Raw genomic sequence first — 19,132 nt, forward strand, 5'->3', positions numbered from 1 at the left:
GCTCATGTCGGACTTCTTGAGCAAGTCCTTGGTGTACTTAGTTTGGTAGACGAATGTATCTTGCTTGCATTCCTTGATTATGCAGCCTAAGGAAGAAGTTGAGCTCGCCCATCATCGACATCTCGAATTCCATACTTATAGTTTCTGCAAACTGGGCCATAAGTGTATGAAAAGAGCCACCAAAAATGATATCATCCACGTAAATCTGAACAAGTAGGTAATCATTGTCATAACTAAGAGTGAACAACATTTTATCTAACGACCCTATCTCATACCCATATTCTAACAAGAAAAATCTAAGCCTATCATACCAAACTCTAGGTGCTTGTTTAAGCCCATACAAAGCTTTCTGAAGCTTGTACACGTTTTTTTTGGTATTTGGGGTGCTCAAAGCCGGGGGGTTGCTTGACATAGACCTCTTCTTCTATGAAACCATTTAGGAAAGTCCTTTTGATATCCATTTGATACAACTTGAACCCGTTAGATGCGGCAAATGCAAGGAAATCCTAATGGATTCTAACCTAACTACCCATGCAAAGGTATCTCCAAAGTCTATCCCCTCAATTTGAGTGAAACTTCGAGCCAAGTCTAGCCTTGTTTCTCGCTACAGACCCATCCTCTCCCTGTTTGTTTTTGAAAACCTATTTTGTGCCTATGGTGTGAACATTAAGAAGTGACTCTACAAGGATCCAAACTTGGTTTCTCTAAAGTTTTCTAATTCCTCATGCATGACATTGACCCAATTTAAATCAGATAAAGCATGTACAACATTTTGGGGCTCAAAGGCAGCAACGAATATAGAATCAGTGAAGTTAGCATGAGAAGCGGATTTGGACCGCATTACCCTTTCATTGATGTCGCCAATCATCATATGCGGAGGGTGTCACCGCTGAATGTGTTGAGGAGCTTTACGCTGCGAGATGATCTCCTCCTCAAACACTGTTGGTGCAGGCTCAAAAGCAACTGATGTGAAAGTAGAGGCTGCAGGACCCTCTACCTATGTAGAGGAGGCATGAATCAGCTAAGGTGCAAGTGTGATAGTAGGAAGTAGTGAACCATCCTCGTCATCCCTGAGAGCTAGAAGTCACCATCTACAAATATACTTTCGCTCATCTCCTGATCACCTGCACACTCAAGAACAGGGCTAGCACAAGGGGTTAATTCATTAAAGGTCACATCACATGACTCCATGATAGTGTTAGTGTCAAGATTAAGAACCCTATAAGAATGAACATGAAGCAAATACCCCAAGAAAATACCATCGGAGCAATGAGACTCAAACTTGTCAAGATTGTCATGCTTTAGGATGAAGCATCGACAACCAAAAACTCTCAAATATGAAACATTCGGCTTCCTTCCAAAACACAACTCATAAGATATTAAATTCAAGATCGAGCGCAAGAAAATCCGATTGGAGATGTAGCACGTTGTGCTAATGGTCTCATCCCAAAACTTCCTAGGAGTCCTATACTCATCGAGCATCGTCCTAGCCATCTCCACCAAAGTACAATTCTTCCTCTCAACCATGTCATTCTTCCGAGAAACATGTGGGGCAGAAAATTGATGTTCAATACCATGCTCAAGATAGAAAGTATCAAAAAATAGTTCTTGAACTCGGTGTCATTATCACTATAAATTGCTTTTAATGCACTAGGAAGTTCCTTCAATAATCTCAAAGCTAAGCTGCGAAAGTATGAGAACACTTCACCCTTGCTCACAAGAAAGAACACCCAAGAGTAGCGAGAGAAGTCATCAATAATGACAAGAACATACCACTTTCCATCCGCCGAACAAACCCAGGAAGGGCTAACAATGTCCATATAGAGAAGTTCTCATGGTTGTTCAGTCATCACCAGATTGATTGGTGAATAGGAGGCGGCAACCATCTTGTCATACTGACAAGGAGCACAAACAAGGTTCTTCTCAAATTTGAGCTTGAGCAATCCTTGGATCAAGTATAGGGCACTCAAACGAGTAAGCAAATCAACGCTCATGTGCCCTACTATCCTATACCACATCCAAAGCTTAGAAGAATGTTGAACAATCAAACAACGAGAATAACTAAGAGATTAAAAAAAATCAGCTCCAAAAACTCTCGCAACTCTAGAAATACGACAAATCAAAGCACTAGAAAAATCCAGAACTCGAGAAGTATTGCATTTGAAATGCACTTCCTAGTCCTCATCCAGCAACTGAGATACATAAAGCAAATTATATCCCAGGTGCTGCAACAAAGCCACATCTTTAAGAGTGAAACTCTCTTTCACCTTTACCATATCTTTGACTTTCACCCTTCCTTTTTGATTATCCCCGAAAGTAATGTACTCATGTCTCTTCGTCGGGGTGAGGCTGGAGAACCATGATGAATCTTCGGTCATATGGCTTGAACAACTTGAGTCGACGAGCCACTTATTCTCTAGGCCTCCGCCTACCACCTACATATGAGAAGAATAATAGGTGGATGACTCAGTACTAGGGTTAGTCATAAACTTCTTAGGAATCTTGTACTGGGTCATCCGTCCTGAAGAAGTAAAAGCAGGTGTATGCAAATCAATACTAACACGCTGGGAGTGAAAACCACGAGGAGGAAAGCATGGTCCGCCAAAGTTTTATGACTCAAAACCTCTTACATGTGGACCAAAACCATATGAGTCATGGTAAAATCCATGCGGGGCAACACCCCTAGGGAGAGGCTGAAAAGCATTTGAATCTCATGGGAGGGGGTGAGGAAAAGGATCATGTACACCAACAGAGGGACAGTACATGTCCCGAGTGCTCCATTCCCATTCACACCTCTCATCTCCCCTACAGCGAAAGCAAAACCCAACAAGGTAACTCTCTCTGGCGGTAGGTGCAGTGGTAGCCCCTCTCAGGAACTCGACTGCCAGTCACTTCAGGCTCTCTCACAGGTGCCCTCGTTTTAGATTATGGTGTGGGTTTCTTCTTTGTAGGTTGTGGTGTAGGCTTGTTCTTTTCTGATATGGATTATGAGGCATTGATTTTGTCTTTCTCTGACTCTAGGGTAGTGGATGAGGTAAAAACAGTCTTGTCAGAACTGATGTAAGCAACTCTCTCAAAGCCTAAACCCAAAGCTAACCTAGCCTTATCAGCACACATCTTGGTTTTAGCCAAGATCAAATCCATTTTGCCCTTACCTTATGAGCACTTCTCCATAATAGAAAGGAGGTACTCATTCTCATTCATGAGCTTTTTTAACTTACCCAGTTTCCCAACTAAGCTTGTCCTTAAGAATAATGCAGGTGGGATATTTTGGCTACACATCCGCAGAACTTTCAGCACTCTCCAATCTAGACTCTAGCTCCTTTATGCGCTTGTCTTTCACATCAGCATCCTTTAAGAGCAAAGGGCAATTATTGCAAGCACCTAAGATAGTAGGTCTAGACTCTAAAGGAGCTTCTTCTCGGTAGTCTCAAGCCGACTAGTGACTTGAGCGTGCACATTCTGAAGCTGGACAAGTTGAGCCACAACAACCAAACAACTCGCACACTCCTCATCATCAGGCCTAGACCTAAGCAATGCAAGCTCAGTAGAAACAGACTCATACTTGGGCCTAAACTCCTTCAACTCACACACATCTTTCTCAAGTAACTTACCCTGGCTAACAAAAGCATCATTCAAGGTATCGACTTGAATAGAAATCTGGTCGTAGGAAGGTAATACCTCAGAGGGATCAAGCTTGGAGTTACTGTCGTTGTTGTCGTCCACCATGAAGCAGAGTCCGGTGAAGTCCTTGTTCTTCTTCTTCTTGTCCTTCACCAGTAGCTCCTCTGAGCTCTCCTCCTCGGTAGAAGAGGTGTCGATGTCACTGAGAGCTACCACAAACGGCCTAGAAGCCGCCTTGGTCGCCTTTTTAGCCATCTTATCGTGGTTCTTCTTGGAGAAGGACTTCTTGTTCTTCTTGTGCTTGCCGTAGTCGTGATCGCAGTCTTCCCTCTTCTTGAGCTTAGGGAAGTCCGCCGTGAAGTGAGTGGTGTCACCACACTCGAAGCAAACACGAGAACCACCCCTCATCCTGTCTCGATGATTGTTGTAGAAGCGAGTGAACTTCTTCACAATGAGCGCAAGATCCTCATCATTCAATGTGTCCACCTATTCCTCTGTGATAAAAACTAAGGAAGACAAAGAAAATTCACTCGGTGAAGTGTTAGCACAAGAAAATCTAGCTCCAGCCTGATTGCCACCGTTCAATCCAGAGACCAACGCCATATTCTAAGATAGGGGGTTTCCGAGACATATCCGATCTGCCTTGGCTATCTCGGTGGACTTAAGCTTAATGAAGAGTTCATCACAAATTAATGTATCATAACTTGGTGACTCTTCAATGCTCGAGATCTTCACTTTCTATATGCTACGATCAAGAGAATAAAGACGTTTGATCACCCTCTCATAATTAGAGTAGGACAAAATACCAGTGGATCTAAGGTTGCTAATAGTTTCATCAAATCTAGCAAATATAACATCCAAAGATTCACCGGGTCCTTGCATAAACATTTGATATTCTTGGTTGTATGTGCTTTGACGTCTATCCTTAATTTGATTAATGTCTTCATGAAAAACACTCAGGGTAGACCAGATCTCCCAGGCAGTATGGAGGTGCTAGACCCTGTCAAACTCATTTCAACCCAGACTTGTGAACAAAATATTTGAAGCCTTGTTGTTGGCATTATACTGTTCGATTTGAACCTGAGTCGTGCGAGCAACAGTGATCTCATAGTTGGAATCAACTATTTCCTAAATTGCATTTCCTTGGCTTAGAAGATAAGCCTCCATTCTCACCTTCTATTACGAAAAATCTTGACCATCAAACAACGGAATCTTTTCACTTCTCTCCATTGTTACTTACGGATCACACAGCCGATTAAGGTTAATAACTGATCAAATCGGCTCTATTAACAATTGTAGGACCGGGATTGACGAGAAGATGGGAGGGTGAATAGGTGTCTCAACAAATTTCTTTCGAAACTGAAGGCCTTCTCCTATTTGATCACTCAACGCACCTCAAAACCGTAGCTGAAGCAAAAACACTAGAGGGACTATTTAAGAAGGAAAGTTCCAAGGCAATATAACTCCACGGATGTTATATAGGTTCCATTCAAGACCATTCTATATGTCTTTGTGCACAAAAGCTTGCAACTTTGAATCAACATGAGCTACCTAGAGAAGAAAACACCTCAAGTTGATGGAATAGAGGCAAGAGAATTTAATACCTACTTATACACATACGTGTGCAAATTTGATGCCTCTAATAACAAAGAAAGTGACTTCACGAGGAGCAGAAATTTCAGTCCAAAAACCAAAACGAAAATCGTATCTGAAAGGAAAAATTTGCAACAAAACACAGAGCTAATAGGAGACTAGAAGGATATGAACTCGAACATGGGAGCAAACTAGCACTTCATTTCAGTCAGTTCTATTTTACATAGATTACAAAATATTTTTCTCTTAAAAAAATTCTAACCTATTACAAAAGCTAAGTCTATCCCTCTCCTCTTCCTAAAACCCTAGCTCTCAAATATAAGTGGCTAGCTTACCCTCTTCCAATAGTCATACGCCTATATTTATAGGCCTTGGGAGCTTCCTTGGATGCCAAGTTTACTTATTTATAAAATACCTCTCGCTTACAATGATCTCCTATCTACCACGGGGGCAATTTGGTCCATATTTTGTTCCTTTTATCGAACGGCCATGACACCTTCAAGACTTAGCTTCGTCTCGATGCTAGCTTCACGATGATGTCACATGCACTTCACCCTTCCACAGTTTTAAGGCCAAACCATGAAACCGCACCGCACGCTCCTCAAAGCGTGACTCACAGCTGCTTGCTTTGGCCTCAAGCAAACATTCCGATGTCGACGTGTGTACTCCGTCTTGCGATCTTGACCGCCGGTAAGTCTCTCTCGCTCCCGATCTCTCGAGACGCCTTGTCACTTGCACCGACATCCCCTTCGCTTGATTTTGTCAACACACCATTTTCATCATTTCTTCCAAGCTTTGCTTGAACTCCAGGTGCACAGCTAAGATCACCCTCGACTCTGTCTAGCCTCCTCGATCGTTCAGCACCAAGCACCCCGCTCGACCCCGATCATCCCACCGTTGATTGTCATGTTGCATCCATCACCTGCATACCATGAGATAAACAAACATGTTTCTCTAAACCCCATACCATCTCCAGGTTAGCCAAACTCAAAATGCTCAAGTCAAATCATGTCTCAGGAATTTTGAGAATACCGAATGTTCCGGTGTGCACAGCCTCTGAGCACAGGAATATCCCGTGTGTGGAACTTCCTCTATGCAATGCAAAATCTGCTCTCTGCAAGAAATGATCCGGTGAGTACAAGATCTATCACCGGATCATTCTGTGAGGACAGCTACATCATACCTCATTTTGTAATATCTCTGTTAAATGGTCTGGTGAAGACTCCTGTGTTGACTTTGCTCATCACCAGACTATCTGATGTGCATCTTCTCTCTAGCACAAAAAATAGACTTTTCTGGAAAATGCTCTGGTATTCACGTCCCCTAAACATGGGACCATTCAGTGCAACATTCAAATTTAGCGCCAAGAATTCTTCTCTGCTGGTAATGCTCTGGTGCTCTCTGAGCCCATCACCGAACTATCCGGTGAGTTGATCTCTATTTTCCTCCCTGTACTGAAATGCTCTGATGCTCACACTTGCTACATAGCAGACTATCAGGTGATGTCAAAAATCCTCCGATGAGAGTAAACTTCCTGCACCCGAGACAAAAAATCCAACTCCAACTTTGATTAGTCATAAATATAATCACGTACAAACATATTCATGCTAATCAAGGTCAAATAAAATCTAACATTATCAATGACTCATCATAATCAAACTAAAACATTTATCTGGTTTCGCAGGTTGGATAAACTTTTTAGTCGTCAGCTCATCGCACATGTTCGGCTCACTATTAGTTTACTGTTGATTTTTCTTTTCCGACAAATAATCATGTTCTTCGTGACATAAAAATATCAGTAGACAGTACTAGATATATACATGGCAAAAAAAAAAAGGTTAAATTAGCGATGACATGATCCACCTTTGCTTCCCATATCCCATGTAAATTCGTGGCAAGTGAATGGCCCAGCATTATATATTGTATAATTGATGACTTTTATGGTCACATAATAGTCCAAGTTAGTGAAAAATAGTTTCACTGCCTGAGTTGCTTCTAATAATGATGTTCTTTTCCCTGTGCAAATAAATTTGGCCACTAGTGCCTATCACAGCGACGGTGCGCTAGCCCCACATTGGAAATTTAGAGTAGTTCAGACTAACTCATAATGTCACTTTGACCAAACAAACATTTTAAGCAAAGCAAGAGCGAAGCGTACTTACCAAAAATTATTGAAGAAACCTGCAAAACTTATGCTATTTAAATATATCATCATATGATTTTGATTTCTTTCTTTTCCTATGCCTCAAATTTATTAACATGTATCAAATGTCATGTACTTAAGAAATAATGTTCAATTATGCTTTGACATGAGGTTTTTATGTATCGCATTTCAGGAGAAAACATACTGAGACAAGCCTTAGCTTCGGGATTGATATTTCAAGCAATTGGATTTGCCTGGCTTTTCTTCTTGCTACTGCAGGAATGGCGCGACCGGAAAAGAGGCACTATGATGTAAGGCCTCGCTTGCAACACAAGAATTTCCCCATCTCTCTGCCTAAATTGTTCTACTTCCTGTAAGATTTATACAAAAGTTATGTGAAATTCGTGGAACACGGGCCCTTATTTTCTATAAGTACGAAAAATTTAAGTTCAACATGGTCTAACAATACAGACAACTTGTCCTCTCTAACTGCGGCACCCTTAAAAATTCTAACTGCGGCACCCTTAAAAATTCTTGTCCTCTCATACTTGCAATACATTTTTGCCTCTTACATAATGCAGGTGTTCTTCCATCCGGAGATTAATAGGAACTTGGCCACAATTTTGAGCATCAGCGCCTACGTACAAAGGCACAACAGTAAATGCATACATGGATGGGTGTTCTCTAAGGCAAATAGTGAATCATTACTAAAAATATCCATCCACGACTCTCTATCACCGTTGGTTCTTTAATAATCGATAATAATAATATATCACTGTTGGTTCCTTAATAACTGATATAGATAGTCTATCAAAAAGAACCAATAGTGAAAAACTATTATCTTTATCGGTTCATATTAAGAACCAATAGTGATATAATATAAATCGGCAGTGATACTCTCTTATGAATCGACAATGATAATAGAAGGAATATCACTATTAATTTATATTAAGAACTGGCAACAACAATGATAATAGAGGGAGTATTACTGTCGGTTCATATTATGAACTAACAATGATAATAATTTGTCGCTCATTTTTAAAAATTCATAACTTTTTCATACGGAGTTAGATGAAGATAATTTATATAAAATTATAGCTCTTGATAATATCTACAATTTTGTAGTTGATAGTTTTTTCATTTAAAACTATCTAGGTTCATAACAATTTTGGCCATAACTTATCAAGCTCAACTCCTTTTTGTCGTTGTTCAATCATTGGAGTACCTAACATTCCTAACTAGATGAAAAGGGGTAAAATTAGTAATAATTAACATGATTAAATAATAATATATGCAATGATTAACTAATAAAAAATAATTAACATATTGTATGTGTCATACTCTTCTTTGACTTTTATGTGGATCAACTCAGTTTCAAGTTGGATGAAATATAGATCGATACAAAATATAAATCGAGAAAATGATCATTCTAACTGTAGTAATTATATAATAAAATAATAATATTGGTAACACTTAAAGTTGTCTCGTGTTGAAACGGAGGAAAACTAGTATCGGTTTGCGTATGTTGTTTGCCTGGACCCATTGATTTCTATCGTTACATTACCATATGTACGAAATATGCTCAGCTGGTCGACTACTTTGGGTCCTTGTTCTCACTTGCAAGGTCAAGATAGAAAGTACTGCCAAATTTTTCCTTAAAATTCATACAGAATGCGAGTTAAAAAAACAATACCTCAGCGCTAGCAGCAGCAGCATCGTTTCAAAGAGAGAATGAGATCGTCCGACTTCATCCCCTGTTAAAGTTAGTGACTTTAATAAGCTGTCACCCGTTGATTTAAGATGAAGGATCAGATTTGATGATACAATATTGCGAACAGTTACTAACAGATTTGCTATAATTCAATTGCTACAGTGTTTGGCGTGGGAGGCATCGTTAATCCTCTCACAAAAATGGTACTCTCTGGCTTCATCGGGGTGACCTATGAAGGCAAAGGAACCGGATCCGTCAATGAGAATACACGAGGTCAAGCACGTTGCCGCCCGGCTCCACTACCATCCAGCAGTCAACAGTCAAAGTCGTCGTCTACGCGCGCGCCACTTGATACACCCCGGTGGAATTCAGACTTCTACTAGAAAATGCGAGGTTAATCCTTGCTTATATTTCACGCTCTCGTCTTCCTGGCTCCAAAGTCAAAAGTAAGCAGAAACATCTCACAGCCATGCGGCGTTTCTCCCTACTTTTTTTCCTCTTCGTCTTGCCTCTTGCCGCCGACGGCGACCTCCAGGACGTTGTCTGCCTCGGCCATGGCAACCGCACAGCGATCAACAGCAACTACGAAGCCAACATCCACCGCCTTGCAGCCATGCTGCTTACAGCCAAGACCTCTTCCTTGCCCGGCGTCCCCACCGAGCATGAGGTCGGGAAATTCCCTGATGGTCTGTACGCCGTCTCACACTGCCGCAACGGGACCGGCTCCTCATCCTGTCGAGCCTGCATCACCTTGGCCCTCCAAGATGCGCGGCGAGCGTGCCCGTACCACAAGGAGGTTCTGTTCTTCAACGGCAACTGCTCTCTTCAACTCCAAGATGTCCTCTTCTACCCAAACACCGTTACCTACATGAGTGAGTTTCCTGCCCAAGAAGGTGAGTTTTTTCGTGTTTCCTGGAACTTTCCTTTACATAATTCATACTTGTTTTGTTTACTCTCAACTCTTAACACCGGAGCATATGTTACTACTAACTAGGTACTTCTCCCAATTAAAAAAGGCAAATTCGACTAGAAAGCTGGTATATAAAACTTGTAACTCCATAATATCTAGGAACATGTCTTATAGTGTAGAGAAAGCATGATCTTGTTTTATTATGAAATGGGTCTGAACAGTAAGATGAGCCGTGAAAATGAACTCAGCTTAGGAAAGATCCTAATAAGCAGAATATCTTAAGATGAAAAGCTTAACCATACATAGAAACAATAAGTGAATGGAGCAATGATGACCATATTGAGAGGCAAAGTATCCTTACTCTTCATTAAGGGGAAAGAAGTCCAGAAAGTGCTCTGCAGAAATCTTCAAAAAGCTCCGGCCCGAAACCAACTGAGTCCTAATCAAGCCGGGGTCTTGCTTGAAGGTTCTATCTCTGTGCACTCTTGTTCTGGCACAAGGATCTTGGATCACATTTACTGATAGCTTCATATCACTACCACAAAAAAGCTCATCTGAGATATCTTGTCTCTTACGTTTTTTTGAAACGTGTGAAAAAAATTATCTCAAACGATCCTAGTTAGAAGCCATATTAGACAAGCTACATGGCTAGAACCGTAAGAGATAGCTAGTATCTCTCATAATTTTAGTATGAACCTATCCTAAATAATACTAGGAACAGATCTACTATTAAATTGTGTATAATACTTTAAAATCATGAGAGATACTAAAGGGCCAAGGTTTTCTCACACAGTTTCTCTCCCTCACCCATGAGAAATAAATGTGTGTTGTCTCCCATATTGGCCGGCCTTTAAGTTCCCACCGACCAGCCACCTCTCTCTCCAAAAATAACCCAATCCCCATTTGCCTTTCCCCTTTGCCTTCCAGCTATCGTGAGCTCCTCCATTGCTCCAATCGCTACCACTCCTCCGGCGTGCCTCCCCATGGTCACTCCTCCTCCGTAGCCGCCAGTGCCCGCTCCGCCATCTCCTTCTTGGCCAATCATGTCAAAGTCGAAGGTAGAGGAGGAGGAGGGTATGTAGGTCTCGTCGGAGGAGACCAGCTCCAAGCTCTCCATTGAACCAGAGGAGGTTGGCAACAACGACTTCGATGTTTGAAGGAAGGGTGCTCCACCGTCGACGAGCTTGGACGAGGAAGTTATGCCACTCCACTCCAATGAGGAATAAAGATGATGAAGAGGAGCAGGAGGAGGAGGAGGCCAACAGTGCCTATGTCGGCAACAAGTCACCCTCAGATGCGAAAGCCCAGCGGCGAGGAGGAGGCTGACGCTGTGGACAACTCCAACCCCGAGGACCTTGCCGAAGTGGGCAAGGTTGTGCTGTGGGCCACGCCAGCGCTGAGGGCATGGATGGCGACTCCGACAATGACAATGACCACTCCGGTGCCGCCGGCCCCTTCTTCACCATCAGCCACAATGCTGCCCATGGTTGCGAGCCAAGCAAGAGGCGTATGATCTTTTAGGATTGGTTAGGTGTAGGTGATGGCGATCTGGATTGCGGGATTTTGTGTAAATCCAAATCCTTTGTAGCAACTGTTCTTTTTTTAAAGTAAAGTTATAAAAAGATCAGTTAGCAGTTACGCCGACAAAGAAGCCTAGGATATTGTTGTAACACCCTACTTTACAACTAAGAAAAATTATTTAAAAAATAGAAAATTTTGGCAGCATTTCCTCTATAGGGCGGTATAACTGACCACAAAAAATATCACAGGTAGACAATATATGATATAACCAACATATATATAGAAACCTTCACGACGCTACTAGCGTCTTACCACAACATATACAAAACAAACGACAGACCACCAAAAATACAACTTATAAACACCGGTTCAGTTATTGACATCGTGAGGAGGTAGTGCGTGCAACTACCAAGATCCATCCCCAAAATGCACGTCAGCATTCTAAACATACCTGTAAAGATTTAACAGGGGGTGAGACGAGCTCAGTAAGTAACAGCTATGAATATAAACACATCTCACTCAGTTCAAAAGTCTTTGGGAATTGAACATTCTTCTCACAACAAAAAACACATGGTTTTAAAGAGAATATCTTTTTAGAGTTTTTGTCGAGAAAGTAACGACAGACTCCAACCCGGTCTCCCACAAAAATATGGCATTTAACTCCAAGAATTCTGTATTCTTCAGATATCATAAAAATGTATGAATGCCATGATGCAACTCCATTTGAGAGCTGGACGATACCAACATCTCATGCAACTCCATGTACCGGTACGAATCAGGCACGATGGCAGTGATCGGCCTTTATCACCATATGAAGTGCATAAATGCATATGTATGCATGTGAATTGACGTCAATTCTTTATTCCTTTTTGATGACTCGTGATAAAAAAAAACACCAAACTGATTCATGATGACAGAGGTACAATCCAAATCAATAAGAAAAGCATGGATTTAAATAATCAAATGCAACATCATCCATGATTTGAATGAATTAGAAAAAGCCATATACTTCAATTTTATTTGCAAAAGAAGTAAGACATGAATATAAACATAGCACTGAATCACACCCCCACGTTACTTGTCTTTTACCAAAAGCGATGAAGAAATTCGATTAAGAACGCCCGGAAGTAATACCACCTGTACAGGTATATTATTAGCACTAAAACACATTTAGAACACATAAAATATGAAGCGTCAATCCTATGTCTGAAAACGCTGCATATACGCCTATATTTTGGAAAACTGAACAGAAAACTGTATCACATGAAATGATACACTATTTCCAATTCAGAGTCGAACCAAAGTTCTCACTAATTAGACTTTGCTCCGTTGAAAGAAATGAATGTTTCGACTCGGATGTCGTATCTTCGAATCAATAATGATTATCGAAACGAATCAGACTATTGATCACATGAAATGATACGACAGGAATTGATTGATTTAATTTAATCCAACCACAAACGTCTAGGAATTACCAAGGAATCACCTTCGAAGGATTGACGACGAATCCGACAAAATGCGAAAATTCCAACTTTTCCCTTTTTCTTCTTTTTTCTTTTTCTTTTCTCTTGCTTCCTTTTTTTTCTTTTTCTTCTCTTTTCTTTTCTTTTCTCCTTTTCTTTTCTCTTCCCTGGCTTTCTTCTTCCTGGCTTCTCTCCTGCGCTGGTTTGCTTGCTTCTCTATTTCCCAGTCTATACACAGAGAGAGAGACCACGGCGGCTGCGGCGACGCATGGTGGCCGGCAGCGGTGCACGGCAGCCGGCGTGCACGACGGCGCGACAGCGGTGGCCCGGCTCGCAGCAGCGCAGCGGCGCACGGCGGCGAGTGGCAGCGGTGCGCACAGCAGCGGCGACGGCGTTGTGCGGGGCGCAGGGAGCGACGAGCAGGTGGCGCGGCAACGCGTAGGCCGGCGACAGCAGGAGACGCGGCGGCCGGCGGCGTAGCACGGTGCAGAGGCGCGGCGGCCGGCGGCGCAGCACGGTGCAAAGGCGGCAGGACGCGGCGCGCGGCACACGCGACGCGGAAAGCTCGGCGCACGACGGAGAGAGAGAGAGAGAGAAAAGCGAACGCAAGAAGTGTCTGGATGGATCGGGTTGAGGGCCGATCTCCGATACTTATTTTTTTTTATTTTTTTAAAACAATTAACGGTCTAAATTTATTGGACTTGCTACGGGTCACAAAGTGCTCAGAACAGACATACGAATAGCAAAATGGGTTCGTCTCGACGAGATGAACGCAACCACGGTCTCCGATCGTCCATACGAGCAACGGATCAAAAAGTCAAATTCTGGTCAAATCTCTCTTTTTTTTTCTCTCAAAAAAATTCGGTATTACAATTGTAGCTAGGATGGAAGGCTAAAATGTATTGATCTTTTTTGTATATAATGAAAAGATCAATTTTTAATATAAATTCACTTGTGTTTAAATTATCTTGGGTTCTTGTGTTAATGCATGATTTAAATTTCTAAGTTATTGTATGATTTAAATTTGTTCTTGTGTTTGAATTTTGGCGCCATCTAAATGTAGTAATAACATGTTAAAAGGGATATATTCTAGAACCTAGTAATGATAGACAAGCTAGCTCAATGTTAACAGGTTGGGTCACATGTACGAGGTCTCTTGAGTTCGAATTTCAAGTGACACATTTGTGAAAATGGCTAAAAAAAGAGGGAGTGAATGGGGGTGATACCTAGGTGTTACTGGCTATCCCCCATTTTTTGGTAGTTTTTGAACGTGCTGAAAAAGAATGCCACAAGGATTTACCAGGATCAAGTCGTTTGTAGAACTATTTGACAATTTGTTGCAAAATTCTATGGTCCCTACCACACGTTGGGACTATCCTGATGAAGCTTATAAAAATCAAATACTTGAAAATAAAGTGTTTCAATGTTTCATTTTTCAGACAAAATGCAAAGTTAGTGTATTGGACCCTTCAAAGGAATATCTAAATTATGAGCAAAATGATCGCTTCAAAGTGTTTACCATGCAAGTTTCTATAGCAGAGACGTCCCGATACAGTAATCTTTATTAGTAATATCCAACAGAATCCTCTCCTTTTTTTCTTAGGAGAACAGTAGGGAAATATACTTATATGTAAACTACACATAACATTTACAAGAAGAGAAAATAGAAGGAACATTACATGAGGACCAATAATTCCACAACTAGCGGAACATACATCCTTAATGGAAAAAGGAACAGTGCATTAGGCTAAAAGAATAACAGAACCCTCTGACTTTTTAGCCATTAAATTGTAGCCAAGAATTCAGCTCAAGCAACATTCTCCTAGGAGCTCTTTCTTTAGGAAGATTCATGTTTGGCACCAAGCATCTTATCCAACAATATTTATTGCACAAACTTTTTCAAACAAAGAGAACGAAATTCCATTCTGGAAAACAAGATGGCCAGCTAGAAATCACAAGAGCATGCAACACAATAATCCTTTTATAAACTAATTCCCTTGTAATAGTGATGGATTGTGAACTTGAAAACAAACTCCCTTGTAGCTACTGTCCAATTAGGATCGGTAAGCCTATGTCCAGTTAACCACACTTGAAACGCCTAGTGCTTCATTCCTGTATCCCTGGAAACTGCTATTCATATAGCTCTCTACTCGAGAATTCCCCTGACCCTCCACATCTCCATGGCGTGGTACGGTGCACTTCCATTGCAGTATTGTAGGCTGTACCATATGCTTCAGATAACTCGTCAGACTTCCCCTCTATTTCTGGTGGGAAATATGGAAAGAGAGGAACAGACGCATCTTCAGCATGGAGGAACTTTCAGTCCCTCAAATCACAAGGGTGATCTGTGATGAGTTGAGAGACTATCAGTCAACAAAGTTTCCCCTTTTTTTCTTTCTTTGTTTTTCTTCCCCTCTATTTCTTTCTTTCTGCCTGCTCCTTTTGATGTTCTCTCTCTTGTAATCTTTTTCTCTACTTCTTAATGAATTGGCAGGGCTCCTGCATTCTTTCAAAAAAAAGTCATTGAAGTTTTCTGTTATTTCAGATGGAAACATTGTGATGAGGAATTTTTCCTTGGCTATGGTATTTCAAGCAATTGGATTCTTTTGGCTTTTCTTCTTGCTTCTGCAGGACTGGCGTAATAGAAAAAGTGGCTCCCTGATGTAAGTTTCTCGTTTTTATGTTCAAGCAATTTAAAATTCTCTAACTTTTCTTGTAAAAAAATAAATAACACTTTAGTGTTATCCATTTAAGGGATTTATAGAAAAGGAATTTGGTTCTGACATCGCCGTTCTAGCTCGCTTCCATATGGAGAAATGAATAACACTTTAGCATTATAATGCAGGCGTTCTAGCTCTCTTCCATCTGGAGACAAGTTATAAATTACCATCGCCACAATTTTCAGAATCAGCTCTCCTACTCTCAATGGATGCATTCCTCATGAATGAGAGATCCACTTATATCTTCATAAACAATTTTCAATATCCAATTCACGGATTATGTTTCTAGATTCTGGTTGGGCTTATGCCATCCCGGTATGTTTACAGCTTCAAGTTTCTACGCATTGGCATTAAATAAACTGTGAGTCGTTGAGCTCGAAGAGATTGTTTGAATGCATGGGTTTACGTAAATCATATGGAAATATCTGAAATTCAATTGCATTATATGAATAACATCGTGCTCCATCTGGTTCAAGCCTTACGTCGAACAATTAGTGTGCGAGCATAAATCGGACCATATCTGATGATCCAATCATGAAATATTTCAGAACTGAACACAAATCCCCGGACGCTACGAAGCAATAACGAGTGAACGATGAAACAAAATGTAACTAAAAACGATAATAAATTCCAAAATTTTCTTCGAACCATTGCGTACTTGAGACATGAGAGCATTGAGGACAAGCGAATGGCTGGCGGCCGCGCGATCCGATCGCCGCCGCGAGCTCCACTGCCCGGCGACTGCGAGCATCAATGCTCGGCGGCTGCGATCTTCAGTATCCGGCGGATCGCGGCCCGATCGCCAATTCGCGACGGTGCTCGGCCGACGACGTCTCCGACGCTCCACTGGGTGGAAACGGAAATTGAATATGGCTGGCAGTGGTATGGATAAATATGAAGTAGTTAATATGTTGGAGTTCAGCTGCCACGTGGGGGCTGTGGAAATCAAGAAACTATTTTTGTTTTCAGAATTGCAGTTGGTCCGGAGGAAGATCAATCTTATGCTGAGAAACTTTTTTTAGCACAGGGAGACCCCTTTTCCATTATGAAATAATGGAATCCAGAGTTATACTGAGAGCAGTTGTATTGCCTCGATGAAAGGATAGGAGTTACTAAATTTGTCTTTATCGAAAAAAAGAGTTATACTGAGAAAACGACCAAGTTTTGTGCCACGCCCTCATTAGATGTGTTCAATCAAGTGATGACCACCCTGGAAGTGAAGACATCGAGCTTGGAAAGGCTGAAGGAAGATGTAAATGGCTGGAACCGGTGTGAGGATAAAGAATTCTGGAAGAAGATTTACCAGAGCACAAGCTTCAGAGGAGCAGGCAAACCTCAAGACCGGCGTATCGTCAAGTTCTGTAGGCTGATGGGACACTCTGAAGCTCCTGGCAAGTCATTCTGACTGAAGGGGCGTGACATGTAGGGAAGCTGCGCGAGTTTTGGCTAGGTTTTTCATTGTTTCTTTGGCTCAGCTTGATGTAATAGGTTAAAGTAGGTTCAGTTTTATGGTGATTGAGTGTACCGAGTTGTATATGCATGGGATTTAGGAAGGGATGAAAACGGATCGGATAAATTTTATTCTATTTCGATCTGTTTTTTAAATTTTTTCTAATTGTTTTTAGGTTTTCGAGACTTACATAAAAATGGGGTCTGTAGGATCGAGAATGACGACCAGAGGGTGGTGAATAGGCGCCTTAATAAATTTCTTGCGAAATAGATGGTTTTTTCCATTTCTCACCCAACGCACTCAAAACGCTCAAGCAGATGTAAAAGAATCAGAGAGACAAAGCAAGAAGATCAGTTATATGGCAACATGACTCCACAGATAGAATATGAACCATATGTTCTATTCAAGACCATTTTATGTGTCTTTGTGCAAAAAATCGTAATTTTCAAAGAAACTAGAGAAGATAGTCACCGGACAAAGTTATCCTCCAAGATGATAGTCTAGTGGCAAGAGAGCTCAAGACCTGCTCAAATACATGAGTATATGAGTGTTTAAGCTACTAGCATAAAAAAGAATAACTCTACAAAGGTGAAAAATTGCAGCTAAAAAAAAGATCACCGATCAAGGAACCTCTCCAAGTTGATAATCTAGAGGTAAGGGTACTCAAGACCCATGAATGTACACTCATATATGAATTTTTATGCCTCTAGCAACAAGAAGAGCAACCTCCTAAGGTGCTGAAAATTCAACTCAAAAGCCAAAACGAAAATCACAAAGAAACATCGAAAACTTGCAAACTTGCAAGGGAACCAATAGAGGGAAACTAGAAGGAGATGAACACAATAACATAAAGAAAAATAAACTTCATTACAGAAGAGGTCAGCTCTATTTTCGACGAATTACAAAGATTTTTTCTCACAAGACTCTCACCTAATACATAAGCTAAGCACGTATCTTCCTCTCTACTAAAAACCTAACACAAGACTCTCGTAGGAGTGGCACAAAGAGCTCAAATAGCTGGTTCAAACTCTCTCATAACTGTACTCCTCTATTTATAGGCCTAGAAAATTTGATCCCTAAGTTTCCTAACTTTTCCCAAAATACCTCTCTCTTGTAATACACTCCTACCTACCACCGAAAGTATTTTGATATATTTTCTTCTCCATTCATGGGACGGCCGCGACGCCTTCATGGCTTAGCTTTGCCTCGACGCAAGCTTCGCGATGGTGCTACGTACTCCTCCAGTCCTCCCATGGTTTTGAAGCCAAACCGCGCAACTGCCTGTACGCTTCTCAAAGCGTGACTCACCGCCTTGCTTACACATTAAGCAAACGCTTCGATGTTGACGCGTGTACTCTGTAATGCGATCCTGATCGCCGACAAGTCTCTCCCGCTCTCGATCCCGTGGGTCACCTTATCACTTGCATTGGCCTCCCCTTCATTTGATTTTGTCAACACGTCATCTCCATCCGCCTTCAATGCTTTGCTTGAGCTCCACGTGTTCAGCTAGGATCACTCTTGACTCCGTCCGGCCCCCTTGATCGTCTGGCCCCAAGTACTCCGCTTGATTCCGATCATCCCGCCGTCGACCGCCAAATTGCATCCATCATCTATGCACCATAAGACAAGCAAACACAAATCTCCAACTCCAATTCTAATTAATCCATAATCAATATGCTCAAATAAAAACCTAAATCAATTCAAATCACATCAAAACTCATGCAAAATTGAAGATCATCAAACCAAATAAATAACAATATCAATCACTCATCACAAGTAAATCAAGACACATTTCAATTTGATTTCTTAAGTAAAAACAGTTTTGTCGTTTTCCTGTATTATCAGTATCTTTTTAATTCGGAATTTTACGTCAGGATTCCTATTTTTCCAATTATCACACATAAGGCTATAGCCTATTGTACCCAGCCTAGTACAGGCCTCGGCACTTTCCCCACTCCATTCCCAATGAGCTCTCCGCCTCTGCCTTCGTCGCCGCG

The 19,132-nt window shown here is 41.4% G+C and overlaps 1 protein-coding gene across 1 annotated transcript; it reads left to right on the forward strand.

Annotated features, from left to right (window-relative positions):
* The first annotated feature begins 9,450 nt into the window (after positions 1-9,450).
* Positions 9,451-17,107, forward strand: LOC133891777 (cysteine-rich receptor-like protein kinase 10). The gene is made up of 3 exons (XM_062332524.1): positions 9,451-9,964; positions 15,511-15,628; positions 15,811-17,107. Exons 1-3 carry the CDS (start codon positions 9,541-9,543, stop codon positions 15,845-15,847), a joined length of 579 nt encoding a protein of 192 aa, XP_062188508.1. The 5' UTR covers positions 9,451-9,540; the 3' UTR covers positions 15,848-17,107.
* The last annotated feature ends 2,025 nt before the right edge of the window (positions 17,108-19,132 follow it).

Source organism: Phragmites australis, chromosome 14, assembly GCF_958298935.1.
Source record: "Phragmites australis chromosome 14, lpPhrAust1.1, whole genome shotgun sequence".
Lineage (NCBI taxonomy): Eukaryota > Viridiplantae > Streptophyta > Magnoliopsida > Poales > Poaceae > Phragmites > Phragmites australis.

Coding starts and splice junctions, on each gene's coding strand:
- LOC133891777 (XM_062332524.1), top strand. CDS start 9,541: ATGCGGCGTTTCTCCCTACTTTTTTTCCTCTTCGTCTTGCCTCTTGCC. Junction 9,965..15,510: donor TGAGTTTCCTGCCCAAGAAG/GTGAGTTTTTTC, acceptor CTGTTATTTCAG/ATGGAAACATTGTGATGAGG. Junction 15,629..15,810: donor AGAAAAAGTGGCTCCCTGAT/GTAAGTTTCTCG, acceptor ATTATAATGCAG/GCGTTCTAGCTCTCTTCCAT.